Source organism: Hemibagrus wyckioides, linkage group LG01 (assembly GCF_019097595.1).
Source record: "Hemibagrus wyckioides isolate EC202008001 linkage group LG01, SWU_Hwy_1.0, whole genome shotgun sequence".
NCBI lineage: Eukaryota > Metazoa > Chordata > Actinopteri > Siluriformes > Bagridae > Hemibagrus > Hemibagrus wyckioides.
This window is the reverse complement of record NC_080710.1, coordinates 21,195,849-21,219,770: the sequence shown is the minus strand read 5'-3', so window position 1 is coordinate 21,219,770 and position 23,922 is coordinate 21,195,849. Positions and strand designations below refer to the sequence as shown.

The 23,922-nt window shown below is 40.1% G+C and overlaps 1 protein-coding gene across 1 annotated transcript in view; it reads right to left on the bottom strand.

The window, feature by feature from the left end:
* Positions 1–1,298: 1,298 nt before the first annotated feature.
* Positions 1,299–23,922, bottom strand: part of rspo2 (R-spondin 2) — a 53,997-nt gene continuing 31,373 nt past the window's right edge. Inside the window, exons 4-6 of the mRNA XM_058397469.1 lie at positions 22,079–22,222; positions 21,034–21,222; positions 1,299–2,628 (exon numbers count right to left, since the gene is read on the bottom strand). Of these exons, the coding sequence (XP_058253452.1) occupies positions 2,510–2,628; positions 21,034–21,222; positions 22,079–22,222 (452 nt within the window). The 3' untranslated portion in view covers positions 1,299–2,509. The remainder of the gene's footprint in view (positions 2,629–21,033; positions 21,223–22,078; positions 22,223–23,922) is intronic.

Below are 23,922 nucleotides of genomic sequence, written 5' to 3'. Positions count from 1 at the left end.
AATGTAAATGCTAAAACAAGCAAGGATCAGGTGATCATCATGAACTAGAGCAGGCAAAACTGAAAATGGGATAGCAAGCACCTTCAAGCCAGAAGGACACCAGTGACAAAGGCTTGGTAACGACCGGAGCGAAAAGACATAGTGTTTACTTTGCAATTGCGTGTGAGGTTTTCAGAGTCCTTATAAACTGTGTAGGTATGCTGTGAAGGTGATTGAGTCCAGGTGTGTGTAATCAGTAGTTTACTGAACAATAGGATAGAATCAGGGTGTTGTAGTTCTCGGCAGCCATGATTCTAGGTCAAGCTGGATTCTTGGATTGTTTTAGTGGAACATCTATTCCAGCACCAACATCCCAGTCAGGTCATGATGGATCCAAAATCTATCCCAGGAATACTTGGATGTGTGGGATGCCAGTCTATCACAAGTAAATAAGCATACACACATTCACAGATAACAACATGTTTTTTGGGAAACTGTGATCCTTTTGGAAAGCAGTGCATACATGGGGAGAACATATGAAACATACTTTCACATAGACAGTAATCCAAGCTCAGGGTTAATCAGTGGGAGCCGGGAACTGTGAGGCTGCAATGCTATACCCACCACACCACTGAACAACCTGGTGTTTTGGGTTACATAATTTTTTTAATCATTCTTAATAGGCACTGTGATCATCTTGTGTAGCAGTTGGGACAATGCTCCACTTAACCACCATCCTGGTTCTTCTTAAGGTGGTCTCTTCTTCTAGGTCCTTATTTCTTAAAGATTCCCTTTAATTCTGGAAATATTTTCTGACGACTCAACGTCTGACCCTATGGTCAAACTTTAACCTGTTGATTCCTTTGCTAGTGTGCATTCATAAGCTGTCAGGTTAGGTCTTTTTTCTTTTTGTGTAGGCAGTGATTATATAGTATTCTACGCTGGCTTAATTTACCATGACTCACAGTAAACTCCTCCAGCTGTCTGGGACTTACACACGGGAGAGGTTCTAGTACACTTCTGTCTATTCTGTTTTCCAAGAGGTGATGGGAGGAAGCATAAAAGATTTGTATGAGAGGTAGGAGAGGCAATTTGTTCAGGCAAATGTGACACAGAGGTCACGGGTCATGCCTATATTTGATGAATGATACACACATCTGTGTCAGAAAGATTTAAAGTGTGCTATGTTCTCCATGGTCAATAAGTGCTAGAAAAACGGCAAATAATGTAATAGTGCATACTGGTGTTGTGTTATAAACCTGGCTGTTAATTCATCTCTTAATTCAACAGAAATACAAAACAGTATCACGTAGGTGGCATGAATTGCATTTTTAATAGAACATCATATATACATTGTCATTCCATTGCCTATAATATTTCAGCTGCTCTATTATGGGTCAGTTTAAAGCTTAAAGCATGGAAAGTTCTTCTAAAGAACAGTTATTAGACACATCTGACAGAAACTGGTTTCACTGGTGGAGATATCTGTATTGTTATAAGTGTTCAAAGAATATTTCAGCACAGAGTAGTAACAGATACAGAGACAAAACTGTCACCGAAAACACAAACAAAAGTACAAAATCAAAATCAATAAATAAATCAAATATATACCATATAAATGTAATATCTATGTGAAGGCTATGTTTTCTTTACGTATTTTTTGTTTTGTTTTTTTTATCTTAAATCTGTAGCTGGTATTATAACCTTTTACTAACACATTTTAATGGTGAAGGAGTTCAATACTGAAAATACAGTAATGTTTTATTTTAATAATATCATTAGATAAACTCACCAACTATGTACACATGAGCTTGTGGCCATGCTAGGTGAACAACTAAATTTTTATTATCCACAATATACAGTTAGAGCATAAAGCAGTCTGGACGTAAACATCTTGTGCCGAGAATAAAATACTTTGCAACTACACATTATACTGGATTACTCTCAAAAATGTACAGAGCCAACCAAAAAGGCATTACATGGCGCACTCTGCCTCCATCAATGCGCACATTGTTTTACATAAATATAGACAAGTCTCTTTCTTCTCAACACATTATTCTCTCCATCCACCCTCCTTCTATCGATTCTCCTCCTGCTTTCTCTTTCTCTCTCTCTCTCTCTCTTGCTCGCTCTTTATCTCTCTCTCACTTGCTCATTGCTCATCCTCCAACCTTAAAGTCCATGACTCCTTCAGTCCTCGTTCAGCTCTGTTTTCCTCATCTTTCAGCTTAGACTGGGTATCAACAGCTGCTGTACGGCTCGATGATGTCGAGAAGGGTCACGCGTTGGGGCACCGGCACAATGGAAGCAGCAGGAGGTACAAATACACAGCGCACGTGTCAATGTGTGTGTACAGCTTAAGAGACTATGAGGAACTGCATTCGTGTTTGAGTGTGAGGGTGTCTGTGTGTGTGCGTGTGTGTGTGTATGCGTGTGTATGTGTGTGTGTGTGTGTATGTGCATGTACGAGTGTGTGTTGAGCAGCGGGTAGCAGCTTTCTGATCTTCGTTCCATGTGGAAATCTCAGTCTTTACTGGCTGGCCCTCAATGAGGCCAGGTGGTCACTGTGGTGGTTCTGGGCCCGGAAGCGCAGCCTCTGCTTGTTGGACTTCTTCTTCTGATCTTTGGGCTTGTGCTTCCCTGTTCCCCCTGCAGCACACACAGACAACAAAAAAGTCATTTTTCACGGCAGCTTTTGTAGCAGAACCTCAAATTAAATCGACTACTTCTCCCACCCTCTCTCTCATGTTCTCACACCAGGGCAAATGAAGTGAAGTGAGAGAAACTTAATAACCTTTAAGCTACTCTTAAACCAGACTTAATGCAGCCCAGGTGTGAGCATAAGACTGCAAAGCATGTTGGGAAAACATGGACAACGCAACGTGCTCCATAGCACACTCAATTCAACAGCAATCAGTCCAAATTAATGCATTAGAGTGAATTAGTTTTGGGTTTGGGGAGCTGTGAGTGTTTGTGATAAAGCCGAAATAGAGAGTTCACCAGCCGATATTTGGAAAACTAGTATGCTTGTATGCTGGAAAAATAAATGGATATTGAGTCAGTGAGCACTTTCTACACAGTTCACGCTCACAGAGAGAGTGCGGGGAAGAATGCTGCTGAAAACGATCTCCTCTGTAGTCAGGTTTCAGTGCTCAGCTTAATATCTCTTTATTGCACTTGTTTGGGCCGTTTAGCGCAGCAAAATGAGGCTTGAGTAATGTGTGGTGTGTGTTTATCTGAAACGAGACTCTCTCACCCATGGCTGGGCGCTTTGGCTCAAGCAGCTGCCCCGTTGCCCTTCCCAGCACAGCACTGTAAATTCTCTGAAAATGATTTTCTTAAGTGGAAACAACCCTGAGAATAGAGAGCGGCTGTTTTAGCTCTTTTCAGTGGCTCAAAAATGTAACGGTTTCACGTAATGTTCCAAGGACAATTTCCTGCTATTACTGCACAATCACACTATTTTTGGGACTAAAATCTTCCAGTTTAGCAATTTGGCAGGATTCAAAAAATGTTGTCTTCAAGCGATCGCTTGTTATTTGTCCAGAGAGGCCTCCAAAACATCGGCTCCCACAGCACTACAGTTCCGCACATCAACTCATGCTATTCAGGCAGACGTGAAGGTTTCCATGCGCTTCATTTAAAACACAAAAGCTGCTGAGCTTGTTTCACAAATGTCCCTTTCTATTCTAGTGAGTTACAGCAAGGTTATGACTCTACACAGACACAGCATACTGTACCAGAACATCTGGACCATAGGCTTGTTTTCTCACTAATTGCCATTTAAAGAGGTCCTTTTCATTTGAAACAGTGTTGCTATGTGCTTTATAAACAGACCTTTGGTGCAATCAACTCAAAAGGAATTACATTCGATGGCAATAAAGGACACAGCTCTGTTTCCACTGGAACAAAACAGAACATATGTTTCTTTCCTCCTAGAATTGCATCAAGACCCGTGTTATGATTAGTGAGCATTTTCATTATGATCATATTATCGTCTATTTTTAGAATCTGTCGCGGTGCACTGTGAATATTGCTAATGTAAGTTGCACTCAGACCTCTAAAAACACAGAGATACATTTCATAACATTTCATAACTGGCAGCTAGAGGGCAACCCATACCAGCTGAATGCTTCATCACAATTCGGCCAAAACAATGCTCAAAACGGAAAATCATATCAAGATGTCCTGTGTATTTAACGAGACTTGTTCTTTCTCTCAGTCATGCACGATAATGAACGAGTAAACAATAATTTGAGAGTTATTATCAATTAGCTCAATTAATCTAATCTCAGGATACCCTCCCAGGCTGGAGTAATTTTACAATCAGCCCACTTAAAGTGTGAAAAGTGAACTGAACTGGAAAAAGACGGAGCAGAAAATAGCTCCGCGTCAGTTATTTAGATTTATTTTTTAAGGAAATAGTGCAGTGGAGTTAATCGAAAACCTCTTCCAGGCTGTCTTACTGCTTTTCGTGTGTACAGAGATGTTGACATCTTCACTCATTTAAGCTAAACACTTCAAGGCAAACATACTCGGTTTTTTCATATACTTTATCTTTATTCCTCTCATCTTACTCAGTCTTCCTTTGGCCTCATGGGAAATTGGTTACCATCCACTGGCTGGAGAGTGTGGGTTTGCTTTTGAACTTGTAAGTCTATGTGTGTGTGTAAATCTGTGTATGTGTGTGTGTGTAAATCTGTGTGTGTATATCTCTCTAGATTGATGTTGCATATTGTATGTTACTTGGCTCCTTCACTCTTTATTGTATTTGCAATGTACAAATGACAAAATTTGTAACTGTGTAACTCTCAGCAAGTTTCCTTAATGCTTATTTTATCATGATGTTCCTTATACTTTGCTCCATGTTTATTTGCCCTTTCTGTACCCTGCGCATTGCCTTGAAATTTCCTTTTAACATCCTACAACTATCATGCACTATTTCTGAAATAGAAGCATAATCATGTAGCAAACTTGGCTCTTGTTACAGCTGTGTGCTCGGGTTGTACTTTTCATACTTGTAAGACACTCTGGATAAAAATGGCTGCCATATGGAAACATGCAAATGATTTCCAGGTGATTATTTCTTTCATTCAATTTTCCAATTGATTTACTTCTTACTTATGAATAATATTCTGTAATTCTCAGCCGTACATCTTTTCTTTTTTTTTTTTGCCCTGCAATTTTTACACATTACTTTCTCGACCCACTGTTACAATCACAAAACATGCTGTATGGACCACCTACATCTTTTCTACTGCTAACTGTCCTTACAGCCATAGCATTTTATTAAATAGGTGTGTACTGGTCGGTGCTGCACTGTCAAACCTATTGGATTAAACTGTCTGTCTTATACTGTCTTCTGCCTTGTACTGTGCACTGTCTTACATTGTCTACTGTCTTGTCTTGTAATGTCTTCTGCCTGTACTGTCTTTTCCTACACTGTCTTGTCTTACACTGTCTTCTGTCTTGCACTGTCTTCTGTCTTGAACTGTCTTCTGTCGTACACTGTCTTCTGTCTTACACTGTCTTCTGTCTCGCACTGTTTGCACACATACACTATGTAGTTCTGGGTTTCATATAGCTCCATGATCCTGGAGGAAAACATTTTATTTTTCTCTGTAATGTCCGAGCTGTATGTAGTCAAAAAAACAATAAAATCTTATTGACTTGACTTGATATCCATCCATCCATCCATCTTTAGTAAGCGCTTGAACCTGGTCAGGGTCACAGCAGACCCAGACTCTAGCCTGGTAACTCTGGTTAGTTATATACCCTAGATTGGTGCTACCCCCTGCACCATGCACACACAAACACACACAAAACAAACTTCCTACATACACACATGTACAGGCATATTTCTGGGACATGGGAGGAAACCAGAGCACCTGGAGGAAACCCTGGTGGACACAGAGAGAATGTGCTAAACACTTTGCAGGTAGTAACCTGAGCTCAGGATTAAACCAGGGATCCTGGAGCTGTATGCTGTCATGTACTATTAACATAATGACAATTAGTGCCAGAGTTTTATTGAAACATAAGCACGGCTGCTGTGACTTAAATTCACAACAATATGACTCTCGTTCCTCTAACTCTGATTTGTCCCTTTGTGTTGCTTTCTTGTGGAGTGTCATTGTTCTTTTTTGGAGGTAAATTCACACATACCAACTGTAACTGGTTATGTTGTTTACAGCAGGTTCCAGTGCACAACAAGACAGACAAGCAAAGTCAACCTGTTATGAGCGAGGCCATGATCTAATGAAAAGAGAACTATCTTTTCTGCTCCAGAGAGCTATCTGGTCTGCTGTCCAACCCAAAGTGACTTCATCTGGATGACTCAAGTAGTTCAGGAATCGAAAGGCCTAATCTTATCAGCACAGCATGTGGTTTAAAGCAAATCGATGGACTGACCTCAGGAAGGCATTATGCGAGAGCGGTAAATGGGCCTCTCTGCTAAGACTCTCTGCTCCTTCTGTTCAAAACCTTCTCATCTTTCAGGGGACCAACAATTAATAATTATCTTCTCCACGACCGACCCTTCAAAAAAAGAGGCAGGCGATGAAGTGCAAGGACGAGATAAAATGGAAGTGTATTGTATAATATTTAAAAGATTCAGGTCTCTGGATTCAGGTGGAAAAGCCAGTCGTTCTCGACTGTGCATGATTTTTTATAAACTACACCAATGCAAAGACCATTATTTGTGCATGAAGGAGAGGTCTACTGGCGCCAGGGAGATTTGATTCCAGTAGCAGAAATTGGATTAGCAGCCATTAAGGGCCTCCTCACACATACATTTATAATGCTGTGAAGGGGAGCGTAGTTAGAGCCAGCTCCACACATCTCACATTATGGACTCCTCTATATACGAAAAAAAACACATAACACTCGCAAAGCACCGTGAATGTGTGTCTTTATGTGTGACTGGGAAAAAAAAGCGTATCACATGCATTTCTCTCTCATACACTGGGTTTCCTTATAAGTTGTGTTGTTTCTGAGTATTCTCAGTACAATCAGAAATGCTTAGTGAAAAATGTAATAGATCTCAAAAAGAAAGGAAATGCAACCAAATCCATATTCAAAAGCTCAATGGTTTTCATGTTCTTTTGTGATTCAGTCAATCTGATTCAATCATTGCTTAATTTTTTTGGTCGCTTCAAACCTTGTATTTCTTTAGAATGACTGATAATTGGCCCAATTCTATCAACAACTTGACAGGTATTCTGTTACAAATATAAGTTAATACTAAATATTACAAAGGCATTTATTAAATGCACAGGTGGATATATGATGTAGCATGTGCTAGAGCAGGTTGGAGCTGCATCAGATACAACATGACTGAAATCGCACCAATTATCTCCACAAGCTCATAAGCCTGTTATAAAGAAATAAATCTAGCTTACACAATCCAGTATTTTTACAACAACAAACTTCTTTCACAGGCACAAAAAGGTTAAAACGAGATAAAGAAAGAATGGGGAAAAAAACAGGCAAAGCATGAAGAAGATTGATAATAGAGTGAAATGTGAAAGTGAAATGCAAAGACAGAGGATGATCTAGGAGCAGAAGTTCATCTTGCCAGCCAGCTGACAAGAGCCTTTTCTGCAAAGCTTCACTTAGCTTAACAAGATTACGCTGGATCCTACTTATCCCACTCTCTCTTTCGTCACTGTGCTCTGCTTAGTATCACATGGTATGACTTAAAACACATGCATTTCCGATGAAAAATTGGCAATGTTCAGATTAGGTGTGTCATTATTTCCTCATTCTATATAATGTCAGATGTTCTGTCTGGAGATTAAGCAGCAGGTAGAAAGGCATGCTCTCTGAAGATCCATCCTACTGATGGGAAGCCAAAATAGAAAACTGAAGTCGTTTGGGAACAACATGATGCCGAACAACAGAAGTCTGACGAAAGACTTTGACAGGATAAAACATTTAAAATGAGTTAGACTGAGGTTTAATATTGCAAAGCTATTATTTATCTCAGTGTCTATATGTGAAGCTGTAGAATTCTCTTTTTAATTCTTTCAGCTTAAAAGTAATTAAACTATTTTATCAATCAAGTAGCAGAATAGTGATGAATGCTATTTCAATTTCAATTTTATTTGTATAGCGCTTTTAACAATGAACATTGTCCCAAAGCAGCTTTACAGAACATAGGAAACAAAAAACATAGTGTAAAAAGTCCTAGATGTTAGACAAAATCATCCCTAGTGAGCGACTATTTTATAAATTTTATAAATGCTACATCTAACACATGCTTGTACATGAAAATATATTTTATTCCATCATTACTTTTGACTGTTTTGAGCCATTTTCATGTTTTGTTACGTAAACATTGTTTAGTCAGACAAGCTGACAGTGAAAACATCTCCACTGGAAACAAGCATTGTCATCTGTTGAAATTAGTTACTGCCCCATCGCCTTCATGGATATCTTACGAATGTCTATGAATCCCAAACATCTCAAAAAACATGATCTTTCAATGCTTTAAGAAGTTTGTTCTGGAATACTCGCTGGACTAAGCCGAATGTAAATTCACATGAAATCACTTTCACCTGTTGGAGCTGAAGAAGTTCCATTAGATCACACCTAATCACCTTTGTACCTAAGCAACATTTAGATGTTTTCAACCCAAACAACTCAATATTTTCCTGTGTTTCGCTGAACTCCACAAACATGTCATCATGGAGTTACATCAGACTCCCATGAAGAGGTTGATTCCTGTCTGGTTCACATCTGGGCCTAAATGGATGGAGCTCTAGTGTTGTGTCACTTAGAAAATGAGACATAATTAACTCTAGTTATGTTTAATTACTGTGTATATGTTATGTCGCGTTTCTGATGAGTCACGTATAAAGCTCTGTCTGATTTATTAAAGACTTTCTCAGTGTCTGTTTGACTCTGTGTATATTTGACTTGTTTGTGTGTGTCGGTGTGTGTGTGTGTGTGTGTGTGCGTTTACAAAGTGTCCTGACAAGGATAAGAATATCTACTAGGAGTCCAACAGTTACATTTAATAAAGCAGATAGAAACTCCACCAAGATTCTCTCAAGGTTAACTGTAAATTTAAAACCTCCTCTTCATGGTTGTCATGAAATTGTAGTAAAAAATCACCTCTGCCAAGAAGGTGACCTTTTCACACTACCATTACACAAACCATTTGAAGGAACATTTGTTTTCTATTTTACCCTGAAGCTGCATTTCCTGTGTATGATAAAGGTGGTGGGAAGCATATATACTGTATGTATGTGTGTGTGTGTGTGTGTGTGTCTCAGCCAATAAGAGCACTAGGCTACATTTTTCCTCTTTCTGAGAAATTAGGCCTCCGTTTTCCCCTGAAAATATCAGCACAACTTTCTGAGAACTGCTAAAACAGCCCAGACTGTAATGTTTCCATGCTCCTAAACATTTAGCTTTATAAGAATGAAGACAACATGGGCTGAGGAATGGTTAAGAGAATGCTAAACTTGAGAGAGGAGGATTTGTGGAGACTTCTGAGAGAACACACACACACACACACACAAACTGGGAAACAATTGTGATTACATATAGTTCCCAGGTTTCCAGGTATGATATTTAATTAGCTGAAACTGACATGTTCCTGTGCTATTAGCTTCCACAGGTCTTGAAAAGCTCTGGCTTCTATTTTCTTCCCCAACTGAGCTGTTGTGGAGGATGGAGAAGTCCATGGACTGGCTTGATTTATTCTTTATATGTCAGGCCCTTCATACTTGTCATTGATGAGAGACTAGCAGGGGAAAATCTGCCTTGTATCTGCAGAATGAGCAGATTTTTACAGTAAAAAAGAGGAAGTAGCCAGGAGGCCATGGGGCCTCTGCAAATCGCCAGGCTTACACGCTAAAGATGAGGAGCAGAGAACGCTACATGGGAAACACTTCAAGTTGCTGCAAACATGACTGCTCTCCTTTATATCCTTCCATTTTAGAATCTCCCCAAACACCTTTCATATGTCAGCACGCTCAAAGCCATATCCTCCTGAGACAAAAACAGAGGAAATAGATTTAGCGCATCTGTATGAGCTGTGGTCAGAATGTGTGTTTGAGTGTTTTTGATGTTACACCCTAAGAAGTCTGGAGTGAGCGTTGCTCTCTGAGATGAGACACACTTTCCTGCCGCTGGACAGCACTCATGTGGACATCTGAGTGAAGCAGACAGCTTTTATCATCTACCTGCTGAGCTACAGGAGCTCTGAAGTAATCCCCTGCACAAACCAAACACTTTCACAGCATATGGCAAACATTTTCCTCAATATATGTGCACTTTCTCTGCTTTTTGATTGCTATGTAATTTTGGTTGGTCGATTTCAAAATGGAGATTGCTGGAATTGGCGAACAGAGCTACTGAAACAATGACGCAACATAAAGATTAAGAAATGCAAGGCAAGCCTATTGCAGTTAAAGCCGCATAGGTTAAGGGAAAAACTGAGAGCATGTCAGGGAAAAGGGCCAAATGTAACCGCAGGGTAGTGCTGATTTGTCGGACATCCAGGTATTATTCCTTCTAAATACACATGGTTGGAGGCCAAGGATTTGGAGCGAAGTTAGGAAGAAACAATACCACAAACAAATAAGCAGAAAAACTTGAGAAAATGAACCACGACTGAGTCCAGGGATTTCTTTTATTGCACACTGGTAACCTTTTTTGGGCATTGTTTAAAAGCCTACGTAAAAAATCAACATGCAGAGCACAAGGCTTCATATCGTGAGAAACTGCAACATTTGGAGTGAATCATTTGGAGCAAATATTTCCAGATAAAGCTTTAAACCCTTGTCTCGAGCCCATATGTGTGTAAAAGCAGAGGTATCTCGCCTGTAATTTTGCATTCTGCCCGAGTGCCATGATTAAAGTGACACAGAGCGAACTCCAAAGCTCACATCCTCACTTAACCACCCAGAAACAGGTCTTTGTTTTGACTAGGTGTCTCTTTGAGTGGTCTAGCCCTCTGGACATGAGTGGGTCAGACACTACCACTTCCCTCCACAGGCACATCATCATGTTCTGATTACAAGCTGTGATGTCTCAATGAAGATGGCTGAGAGGAGGGAGGGAACAGGCAGGCACAAGGGGAAGGACAGAGGTTTAAGAATCTGAACTGGTGCAACTGTGCTCCAGATGTGGATGGCCATGCTCTCTCTACAGAAGGCAGTCTGGGTCATGGCAATGCTCAGCTAAAACAAATCCTACACATACATGGCATCATGTATAGGCATACAGGCATGTGTGGATGCACAAATATGCATGTTTATTGAGGACCAAAGAGGAAGTGTGTGGCTCACCATGTGTGGTGTATAGAGATAAAAGCATATGTGGAGGCCATACGCAAGGGGCAAAGCAGAGGGTTTGGCTGGCATAAAAGCTAAAGACTGCTCAGTGTCATCATACTACTTCTTAACTCTCTTTAACCAGAGACCAAAAAGTGGAATTTCTGCCTGTTTTGGTTGTTCAGCATTGAATGATCATGTGACAGTGATGACATGATTATCAGCATTATCATGTGACAATCCAGAGCGGTGCTTAATGGAAAGTATTACACTAATGTCACATATGAAAATAGAAACTAAGGCTTTTAAGAATTTGTAGTTTTAGATAAGTATTTCTTTGTAAAATATAACAAATATCACTGGGCAGTATATTCACAGAAAAGTTCCAAAAAGAAAAGGAAAGGTTTTTTTTCCACATAAGTGTTTATATCTGCAAAGTAAATGGTAATATCAAATTTATTTCTGCTCTCTAAGATGCTTATGATTATCTTCAACCACTGAAATTTAAAGCAAAGCAGATTTACAGGAACATAAATAAAAAATAATACAATTTATCTGTATTGAGCAAGTCAGAGGAAATGTTGCCAAGGAACAACGCCCTGAGATTATATGAGGAAGACCTTGAGAAGAACCAGCCTCAAAAGGTAAAACGTCTCAAAGCCAACAATAGCCTGAATAATATCATGCCAGACTTGCGGTGATAAAATAATTAATGTGTTTAAACTGAATGAAAATGTCCGATAAGTCGATCTCCCTTCTGCCGGCGTTATAGAACGCTAGTGTACTGCTTAAAAGGGTTTAAACTATTACAAACTACTACTGAGATACCCACTGAACCATCCATATCTTATATATAATATATTCCAAGAATGATTCCTTCCTCTCATAAACCAGGTCTGCACACGACTCCCAAGGTGCCTATATTTCAGCAAAAGCAATGCCAGATATGAACCAAAAAATATATATATATCTGTCGTCCAAATGAGCCATGCCTCTCCTGGTTTGAGAGGGCCAGATGACGGAGATGTGGAGAGGGGAGCCCTCTTCCACAGGAGTCCCTGTGTTTATGGCTCATGCCTGTGGTATGACGATGAATTCTCCATATAAAATCCAGCAGGATCGTCGGCTGTTTCAAACACCGCTCTCCGAAAACAGTTGCTGACAGAATGACAGCAGCCATATTTATTTTGGTCAGGGTGCAGGGCACTTTGTGGGGAGTTAATCAGAGGCTCCTGAATCCCCCCCATAAGGAATGTAACCATAGCAAAAAGATGGTAAGTGAGATACACTGTGCTGTATGTGTGAGAGCAAAAAGACTTGCACATAGTGTTTGTGTGAAAGAGAGAGTGAGAATGCGTGGTCTTACTTCAGAATATTTTCCAGAGGCCCTGTGAAATTAGCATGGTGTGACTGAGATGTAGAAAACAGGTGAGAATGTGTAGTCTGTGATATTAAGAGAACTGGCTGAAGCTCGATGGTGCTTCATATATTAGCTGATGTGGTCAAAAAACATATCTGTTTATACTGATGCTATATCTGCTGTCAAATGTTCTCTTTCTAAATAGAGGAATAATATCAAGCACTGCAGGCACAGTGGCTTGCACAGATTGCATGTTCTCCCAGTGCCTTGAGGGTTTCCTCCCAAAGTCTAGAGACATGTCTTGTAGGCTGAGTGGCATATCTAAATTTTCCATTTTGTGTGTGTGCGATTGTGCCCTGTAATAGACTGGCATCCTCTACAGGGTGTACCTTGCCTTGTGCCCCAAGCCTCCAGGGATAGGCTCCAGATTCCCTGCAATGTGCTGTAGAGAATAGATGGATGGAATATCAACCCTTACTTTAAACAAATTCATTATGCTACAGTATGCTTGGACTTACTTAAGCAAAAGAACATAGTTTGCTCAAAATCATGGTTGAATCCGGTTTTTGGCTATCAGCAAACTGGCAAGGACTCTTGTTGGTCTGAAAAAAAGATGATGTGGGTTTCTTGTAACCAGGAACCATGAGATCTGCCAGTGGATAAACCTTGAAAGAATGGCCCAATCAGTGCACTGGGCTTTAACCCCAAGATATCAGCCACAAACTCAATGCCTGCTCAATGAGTGCACTGGATTTAGGTTCTTGGATGAGAAAATGCTGACAATAAAAGGCTTTTTGATTTTTCTGATTTGATCTCTGCCTGTTTCAATGTCAAGAGATTCATACAATTGAATTGCCTTGAAGATTATTTATAATCAGTGACAAAAACCATTTGTTGACCTCTGAATGACCTCACACATTCTTTAGCTTCATATTTTTATGTGGCAGATGAAAGAGGATTGTGGTGTTAATGCATGCACGGCCACACCGAGCTCCATCACACAGAGTTGGCTCTATGTCAGTGCTACAGATTGAGATAATTAAAGGAAGATTAGGCCACAGACTCGGCAGTCACAACAGGCTTGGCAATGGCCGTGAATAATCACTCTGATACAACTGAAGCCAGCTAGTGAGCGCCACTTGTCCTGGGAAAATGACATGTCCCATGCTCCTGCTGGCCATCCTCTTCTTTTCAGCACTTGTCTGTGATAATACCTAGACATAATTCAGCATTAATCATTCCTGAGATTCAGCGCCAGAGCCAGATCTCTTTGGGATTCGTCGACGACAGATCGTTTTCTCCTACCATGAGCCCCATGCTTCTGTGAAGACAGCCAAACAGCCTGACAGTAATCAAATAAATAAGCTAAGGTAGCGACTCTCGCCTTTTCCCTCAGCCTCTCTAAACTAAGTGCATCCAAGAGGTTTTGCTCAATGATGGTGAAAGTGCAGCGCTTGCTATTTGTTTTGGATGAGTCGGTCCAGTGCGCTGCTCCGCAGACAGGAATGAGCGTACGTGCCAAAAGAAGTAAATTAGCTGTCTGTGGAAGCATGCATCTGCTCTGGCTTGACGGCAGGACAAAATGAGCATGTTTGACACAAAGATGCTCAAAAATGGATCTGGATTTTGGTTTTCCAAACCAAACATGGGCGGCGAGTCAGATGCCGAATGCGTAATTGAAATGCTCGGATGAGGTGGAGGAGGAGGAGGAGGAGGAGAAGGATATCTCTCTGTCATGCTACTGCACTTTTTCAGTATCCAATCATAAACACACAAATCCTAGGCTAGATATGTATGTACAGGAAATCAGATCTGCACATGGTCTGAGGCATTGAAAGGCCGATCCATGACGCTTTAAAGGCAATTACGCCTCTGTATCGTCCTTCACTCGCTCCCAGACTCACCTGGCATGAGAATCAAATTATTTCCAGCTTCAGACTTGTCCATCCATTCTCACTAACACACAGACAGATGTGTTCTAGCAAAAACAGTAGGGTGAGTACTCAGAGCCAGGTGTGGAGGCACTGGCAGATGTCCACAGAGGCAAACTTTTAAGTGCAATCCAGCTGTGTGTAAACCTCAGTTCACAGGCCCGGTAGTGATGAAGACGTCAGATCCTGTCTGTTTTGTTTGTTGCTGTGATAAATTTTTTGTGTCAGTACATTGCCCAGTTAGATTAGATTGTAACTTTAAAGTGAGAAACAAAACTTTAAAAGCCATCCGAACTGAGGTTTCTTCAATGTATTAGTCTAGCAGATGTATTAGATTGACATATCCTATAGAAGGAAAGTAAATTATTTGAGTGCAGGTGGTAAATGAAAGAGTGACGCACATTTCTCCTTTTACAGAAATGGGAAATCGATGGCATCACACCAGGTGCTTCAGCTTGAAGCTAAATCCGGGAGCCATTTGAAGTAATTGGTTAGAAGTGAGTGTCTCTGTCTCTCACATCGTGTCATCCATAGCATACACAGCACTTTCCAAAAGTGCTTATTATTTATTCTCACACATACTCAAAAATGTGTGTTTTCATCACACTGTTTCTTTCTGTCTGAGTCAGATAAAGCAGTTTTGCTACCATCAGTGAAATTAGCCAGTAAGTCCACCAGCACGTCTCTGTAGAAACTTTTTCTCTTCTCTTCTCTTCTCTTCTCTTCTCTTCTCTTCTCTTCTCTTCTCTTCTCTTCTCTTCTCTTCTCTTCTCATCTCTTCCATGTTCCTCTTGTATGTATCTCATCTCGTCCTCTCTTCTCTTTCCTGTTATCAAAGTTGGAAAAAAAATGGCTTTGCTACTATCAGTGATCAGTGAAGCTGATTACACACCAGTTAATATTTGTGATGTAAAATATCCTTCTGAGTAAATGGTGAGGCAAACAGCTTTTTGCTGCAAAGGAAACTTTCATGAGCCTGACAGGCCTTGTAGAGTAAGCTGAGCTGGAGAGCTGGAAACATCAGTCACATGCTGGAAGATTACTTAAGGGTGCTGACAGGACTGTTTACAGAGATACAACCATTAAGACATTTTTCTCAAGCAGCCTCCTAAATTTCTTCTCTTCTCTTCTCTTCTCTTCTCTTCTCTTCTCTTCTCTTCTCTTCTCTTCTCTTCTCCTTTAATGTTTTCTCATACCTTTTCTTCTCCTCTAACGTCTTCTCTTCTCTTCTCAACTACAATCTTATCTTCTTCTCTAGAGTATTTTCTCTGTACGATGACAGGGGCAGAGGAAGGCGCAGAATGGAGCTCAGCAGGCGTTTCATTTTCGAAAGCAGTCAAGCGCCTATTAATAAACAGTGTTTATGGGCCACGCAGTAGCCCACCCCAGGGAGTCCCGCCACACACTGCCACAATAGGCTGAAGTGCCTGTAGGGGAGCGTTGGCACAGCAACCGACTCCCAAGCTCCAACTCTGAGCAGCCAAGCAACACTGAATTTCCACGCCTGATGGCTGCTGTGGAATCCTGTAGAAGAACTACACCATCATCAGAACGTTTCGCTAAAGCAAATAATTATAAGCGTTTTCCATGTTTTCACTGGTACCCCAAGGACAGCATAAATCCGGTTGGTCCGATCGAGAGTGAAGCCTGAATATCTGTAAAAATCTGTAAATAATTCGTAGTGGTATTTGAACTGAGAGCGATGGAAACTGGATGATCAGATAAACAATGCCAGAAATAGTGGACTTGCATATTCTTGGGCTTTTTTTTCCCCCTGCTGCTTTCTCCCATCCTCTGATATCCAGTATCAACTTAATCCATAAGAGTATAGAACTTCTTTTCTTATGTAACCCAAGCCTGGTGTATAGTGTCTGCTTTTAGGCATATTATGGTAATAGTGATATTACCCAGCGCACATCTCCTCCGTCGCCTTCTGCTTCCTCTTGTGCTGTTTGGTCCTCTTGGGACTTTGACATATGTTTAAACACGCATGTTTATAGTCTGATCATAATCCTATTTAGGCGCCTAAATGTAATTTGTTGTATAGCGGAGAAAAGCTGTCATATTAGGTAGCGTTCAGGGACTTATTTACACAGCCCTTGGAATCCAGTGTAATTTAAGAGGTCAGCTGGGAGGAATTCTATCCAGTCCACTGTTCTAACAAAGGACTGAGAAATGTTTTCAAAGCCTAATTTAAGGGCTTTGGTCCTTTCCTGGTCATCTGCACAAGACATTTTACTAACTGGGTCAGACAGCCATGAGAGTATCATGTCAAATTTCTACTACTGCTTGGAAATGAATTGGCAATAATGACAGAAATGTAGCAAATCCATGTACTCATACAAAGCGGGAACGGCAGGTTTTTTAGGAATAGCATAAAAGATATTTATGGAGCACGATAACATGATACATACTAACTACAGAAAATAACAAAGCTTGGTATGAGCAATGAAAATACTAATTGTTTTGAATATATGCGTTTTGGATATAAAATAATGAAATAACATTGTATCACCATTTGACAATTTGTACTAAAAGAAAATCTCCCAAAAAAAAACAATAAAATGAAATGTGAGTGCATCCTGCAACAAGGCAACAAACACCTCAAGCAAGAACTAGAGAAAGAGTAGTTTAAAAATAAACTCCTTGACCTCCAAACCTGATTTGAAGAGGCGGAGCATGACAGCTGGCAGTGTTGTAACAGATACATCAAGAAGAATGGACAACGATTTGCCAAGCAATTTGGCAGAGTTAGAACAGAGATGTCAAGAGGAATGAGCTCTGAGTGGGTTAAGGCCAGTCTAATATTACAGCTGAGAGGCAAAATGCAAATAGCAGGCATATAGGTTGAGAAAGGAATAAAATATGACAGGACGTTCTGTTAAAGGAAAGCAATCAACACTGAGTGGTGACGCCCTGCCGATCAGAGCCCTGAGTTCCCAACTGAAGTGGATTATTTACCTAAAACAGCATGTTGCGTTTTATTAAAGCTTTTTATTCATCAGAGTTTTTTTTTTAATCATTTTTTTATTAATTAATGGTTACCATTTAATATTGTGGAATTTCCACAAATCAATGTAGTTAGTTACATTTAGATTAAAGCAGCCATAAATGGCTGTTCATTCACTGGCCTCTCTGTTTTTTCTCTCTCCTGAAGTTAATAAGACTAAAAAAATGCAACTTATCATGTTACTGAAAAATGGAAACCACAAAGTCCCCTATCCTGAACATTCCCATGGAAAAAAATACTGACTCTTACAAAGTGCTGAAACTGAACACCATAAATGTTAAATAAACATCTCCTTATATCAATAACCATACTGTATGTATTTCTTTGCTGAATAACAAAATATTTGTCATTCTTTATGAATAGCCATCCAAGTGTCTGCCATTCAAGTCTCTGTAAATGAGCTGTTACTAAAGACAAAATAACTTACAGGAGATTGACCTACAGAATATCAACCTACTAAACCTACTAAATAGAGCTACTGTAAGATCAGTACTTTCAGAACAATCAGATCTGAACATTCATTAGCATTGTGGTATAATAGAAGCTATTCATCCATCCATCCATCCATTCACTGCTTTATTCTTGTCAGGTACACAGTGAATGGACACACTCTCACCAGGACAGCAGAATATTCAGATATTTACACTATTTACATATTCAGTATTTAATCATTATGCAGGAAGGCAGGCTTGGTGGTTAGCACATTTGCCTTACACCTCCAGAATTGCTGGTTTGATTCCTGCCTCTGTGTGTCTGGAGTTTCCATGTTCTCCCCATGCCTTGGGGGTCTCCTCTGGGTACTCCAGTTTTCCCCCGAGTCCAAAGACATGCATTGTAGGCTGATTAGCATCTTTAAATTGTTTTAAATGTGTGTAATTGTGCCCAGACTGGCATCTCGTCCAGGATGTAACCTGTCTTGTGACCCAGGTCTCCTGGGATAGGCTTTAGGTTCTCCTCAACCGAGTAGAAGAAGGTAGAGAATGGATGGATGGGTGAATGGATCACTATGTAATCATGAAAAATTTGTGAAAACACACTAAACGTCTTGTAATCACATTTCACATATTGATGATACTGTACTCTACAATGTAGGTAGGTGTGGAGAGAGGCAAAATGTGTGTACATGCTATCTCTGACTGAAAACAATGATTCTTCAGTGCATTCAATTAACACGTTAACAATGGCCCCAGTCATTGACCTTAAACTAGATCATACTGGATATGCAAATAAGTATGTATCCCAGTGCTTAATAATAATTAAGGATAATAAAGTAATTTGGGAAATGTCAGGTAGGAGGAAAGAGAGTAATTTTAAAGAGTTTTCTATATTTCACTGCTACTAAAACAGGAGGCAGCACGCAGCCTATTTCAGATTTATTCATCTAATAAGCACATCAGTGCGCTTCTCACATCTCACCTGAACTCCCTGCCTAGCTTGTTTGCTTCAGGCTATTTTCATGGGTGTACCCAAAGTCTGGGATCTGTGTGTGCTGAAACACACAGGAGTCTGAACGGTGAATGAAGGGGTTTAGTTCAGATTGATTTCTTTGGCTTCCTCATTGGATGCCAAGAAGCGGTTATATAAATATTGATATATTCGAACTAAATGAATGCAGTCCATGTGAAATGCAGACACTTAATTAAATCATTCTTCTAAAAAGGTAAATGTGAAAACAGCTAGGATTACAGGAAGTGTTGTTTTTATGGTGACTTTACATCGCAGTTATTACATATAAATGTACTTAGTGTAAAAGGAGCATAATTCAAGAACCACAAATGATATATATGTAATCAGGTGAGCAGGAACTAAAAATACAAAAGCTAGACATGATTCTAGGCTAATAAGACTTCCCCAAGACTGCAATTATTTTCATTAGCAGGGTTGTCCCATCTATATTAAACGAAAAAAAAAAGAAATAAATATTTCTATGGCTGTGTTTAGAGTGCAAATAGTTTCCTCCAGACTGGACCTCTCTATTAATAGTGAAGCTGCGTGCAGCACGTACCGCAAATAAGTCTTGAGTAGACGAGAGGAAACAGAGAGTGCCACTGCACTTCATACACTGAGCAATTCCACTATGAAGAGAGAGGAGAAGCCAAGAGAAAATATACTGCGGCAAAACATAGCAGGCAGACTAAAGTGAGCATGGAAAAACACTAATGTATCATGCATGAAAACACACCACCAGCCACTTACAATTCACATAAAAAGTACTGAGGTTAGAGAAGACAGTGTAACGCAGAAGAAAATTCTGATGAAACAGGTGAATGTGAAAGTGCTGCATGTTTGTCTCGGGCCATGTAGCCAGGTATTTTTAAAAACAGAGATTTTTCTCTGCGTTTTGGCCTTTCATCCACATGCAAACTTCAGTTTGAGGTCATTGAAAACGGAGCTTTTGGAAAACTCTGGCCAAATTGAAGATTTTCCAAAATTCCGTTTTCAGTGGTGTCGTGTGGAGATTTTGACGAATTGACGTCACTGTCTATGTGCCGGTCTCCTTGATTTTATGAGCTTTGTTTATGAAGATATTTTGTGCAATGGCATTACTTACGTAAACTAGTGACTGTGTTAACGTTGCTTACTGGACTTTTTACATACACGCACAGTTACTCGCACATTACGTTATGAACAGAGGTGCCGGAATGTAAAACGAAGCTCACTGCTGCTACATACAAAACTCCGACAACACAGACCAGACAGCAGACAGCGATGGCGGTTTTGGACGAGACCCGGTCGGACTTCTACATTCTACAATAAAATTTTTGCATGTCAAGGGCATGGCTTTCCCGTGACGTGCCATTGTTGTTAAACTACCGGAACCTGTAATGACGTTTTGTCTAGGCTACTGATTGGCTAGGCTCGCTCCTGACAGCACTTAACAGGGCGTTTTGCATTTTCATGTGGACAAATGTAGGTCGTGTGGACAGAATTTAAAAAAAAAAAACGAAGTAGAAAAATCTCCCTTTTTTAAAAATACCCAGCTACGTGTGGACATGGCCTCAGTCTCTGTATATGGCCTTTCTCACTGGGAGGAAATCTATAAGATGGTCTCTTCTCAAGCAAGGCTTAAAAATATACCAAAAATATACGTCCAGTGATTTTACACATTGCCCACTCACTCCACGGTAGCGCTGCCAATACTTTTCAAGGAAAAGATGCTAAACCCTGTTTAAAAAAAAAGTCATGGGCTAATTTGCATATTTATTTTATTGTCATTATCACTGGCATATCTGTACTTGTTACATGAAAAAGAAAGACTTTCTGAAGATGTGCAAATGTATCTCTGACTGACTTTAAACACTGATAGTGACTTTGCAAACCTGCACCTTGCAGAGATGTATGAAGTGCAGGACGGTCACTAGCATCCCCTCAAAATGCTATCTGCATGAAGCTCATTTAAAAAGTTTCATTTCAGGCTTTCATTTAAAGATTTAAACCAAAGGAGTGTTAATATACGACGTATCTCACCTTTCCTGCAGTGTCGCATAGGCATTTTGCACCTTCTGGACTCAGCAATTGTAGGGCATGGTATCGTGTCCCTTGGAGGTTTCTTCACAATATGCCGTGTGCGAGTCTCCAATCCCCACTTGAAGCCACATGTTTTGTTTCTCCTGGTGCACGTTCCCCACTCGCTCCACTGGCCCACCTCACAGCCCTCTGAAAGAAAAAGATAAGCGCTTTAAAAACATCTCATTTAACACACAACATTAAAGCTAAGATGATCATAATGTGGTCATTTTTACTCTGTTTGCACTAAAGAATTTGATCAGTTATTCCTGCTGATTATTAAACAGTGAAGTGAATTCTCAAACTGGATTGTCAGAAGATGTTGAGTCTCTATAACAGCTCTATAGTCTCTATATAGTAGCTGGGACAGCAGTTCAGGCTGGGACTCATAGAGAGTTTTATATTTGTGTGCTCATTCTAGTATATTATGGTTTCAACAGTAGCAGTTCATTCATGAGAACTTTATGAGGGATGCTCAATATAATTCAAGATAGAATAATATGCTTTCATTTTTACAAACAAATACCCATACTTCTTGTTGACTTCTATACGGTGAAGTCTTCTGTGGAGAGACATTTACTTAATATTTATGGAAGGTGTCAGTCATTACGTCTTCAGGACAGCAAACTTTGTGCTTTTAACTATTGCTCAGTAACATGACAAGCTGTGGGGTTTTATGGTGTGAACTGTTTATACCTGTTATAGCATATGTAATAGCAGAGCCTTGTCTCACAGGCTTTCCATAACCTTAAAAGCTGCCATAAATGATTAAAAAGCATGATGTTAAAATTGTAATCTTTGCCAAATCAATGTGGCATAAAAGCAAATCAATACTTTGGACCTTAATATTACATTATGTTGAAAAAAAGAATCCACTTTCATGGTATTGATGGTCCAAAGTTTCTACTCTGTTGGTGGATTATTTTACTGTAACAGCATGACCATCCACATTTTATTTCTTACTCCATGCTATATAAGTGCTTGCTCTTATGCAGACTTTCCTCACCTCCACACTCCATGCTGTCATCCAGTGGAGCGAAGCCCTCTGGACACTTCTCATAGCAGCGGGTTTTGTGCAAGTAAAAGCCAGGCTTGCACTTTGTACAATGCTCTTTGCTGAAACAGGTCTCACAGTTATCTATCCTACATCCTGCAGAGAGGCAAGAAAGAGAGATTAAAATAAAAAAGGTGGTGAGCACATAAACATTATCTACGCATCTGCTTCTGATCATGGCTGAGTGAGGAGCTGTAAAACGATTAAGGTTAAAAAGTGAGGTTTGCAAATGTCTCCTTCGGGCAGTGCTAAATTACAGAATTCACTTTATCCTTGACAGACAATTCAGACCGTGACATGTGTGTGTGTGTGTGTGTGTGTGTCTGTTGAGCTCATGCAACCGTCCAATACTAGAGGTCTCAAATGATTACCTCATCATGACCCCTTTTAGCAGGGGAAGGAAGCACAAAGCCAAGAGGTCTATCTTAAATAATTACTCTTTTATGTATCTGAAGCTGTGGCTCACATGCCTTATTTGTTTACAGTCTGTTATGTATCATTTATTCAAAGCCAGAGAGATAGGACATGATGAATGATCTTCTAACCACCAAGTTGTGAAATTCCCCGTATTGTGCTTAAATCCAGCTCTGGCTGGAGTCCTTAACTTAGGAAGGGAAGAGAAAGACATTTGTGAGCTATTGACCAATGCCAGACACCAGGCATGGTGAAAAACGTCTCCTCTTCTGACCCACGCTGTCTCATCCTATCAGCACCACACTGCCTAAATTGGACTTGACAAATAATATGTGATTCTCAAACAGATTAAATTAGCTTCACCAACAGGACCATACACTAGAGTACATGATTAAAAGGAGTTCCTTGGAGTGATCTGGTTTATAATGATGCTTAAAGCCACATGAGACATCTGATTGTCTGATGGGCTTTGATTCTCAGATTTCAGCTATTTCAGGCCTTTTTCATGGCACCTCAATGGTCATATTATGTAGTATTGTTGCTCTTTGTTGCCTCATTTTTTTTTTTTTAGTATCATGTCTAATTGCCTAAAGGTGGAGTTTCAAATGCCAGATGCAGATTCCTCAAATTAGGTTTTATACATGTAGCAGAATGCATGCTTTTGTAAATTGGATGCTCTGTGGATATGGGTTTATTGTGTGGATTATTGTCATAGTGTGTGAAATTAATTAGGGATCGTTTTAGAATTTCTCAGTTAATAAGCAACGTCAATTAGGAATTTTATTAAAAGTCCCTACATATTTTTGCCCCAATCTGTCCTCCAAACCAGTCTAAACAAGACAGGTCTGAGAAGATTCCTGCATTTTGATGCAGACCACTGGCAGACCAATTTTGACATGACACTCACCTCAGCTACAGTCTTGAACACAACCTTCACAATCACCATTATCTAACCATCCCACGCTCCAGCTGTGGAGTAACAGACTAGTAAAACATAAGCAGATTATGAGTGGGAATTTCCTGCCTGAGGAGAACAGAGAATCTTTGAGGCTTTGAGAAGTTTCTTAACAGAATACAATGAGCATTTGATGTGATACGAGGAATAATAAGACAGGCTCAACCATCCTTGAATAGCTCGCATAGTTCCCGAATGGTGCAACAATAGACTGGGTAGTCAACGTAAACAAATCTTTTCCTCATATCTGTCTCCAACATGCTGTCTTCACATTGTCCCACCAGCAGACACCACAACAGCTCAGCCCTGTTTGATAAACATGTGCTTTAGCTGGTCAAGTTTCAATGTACTGTAGAGTTCTTGGCATGGAGGCAAAGGCCACACAGGAGGATGTGGTGTGCTTTTGTTGCCAGCGGAATGAGAGCTC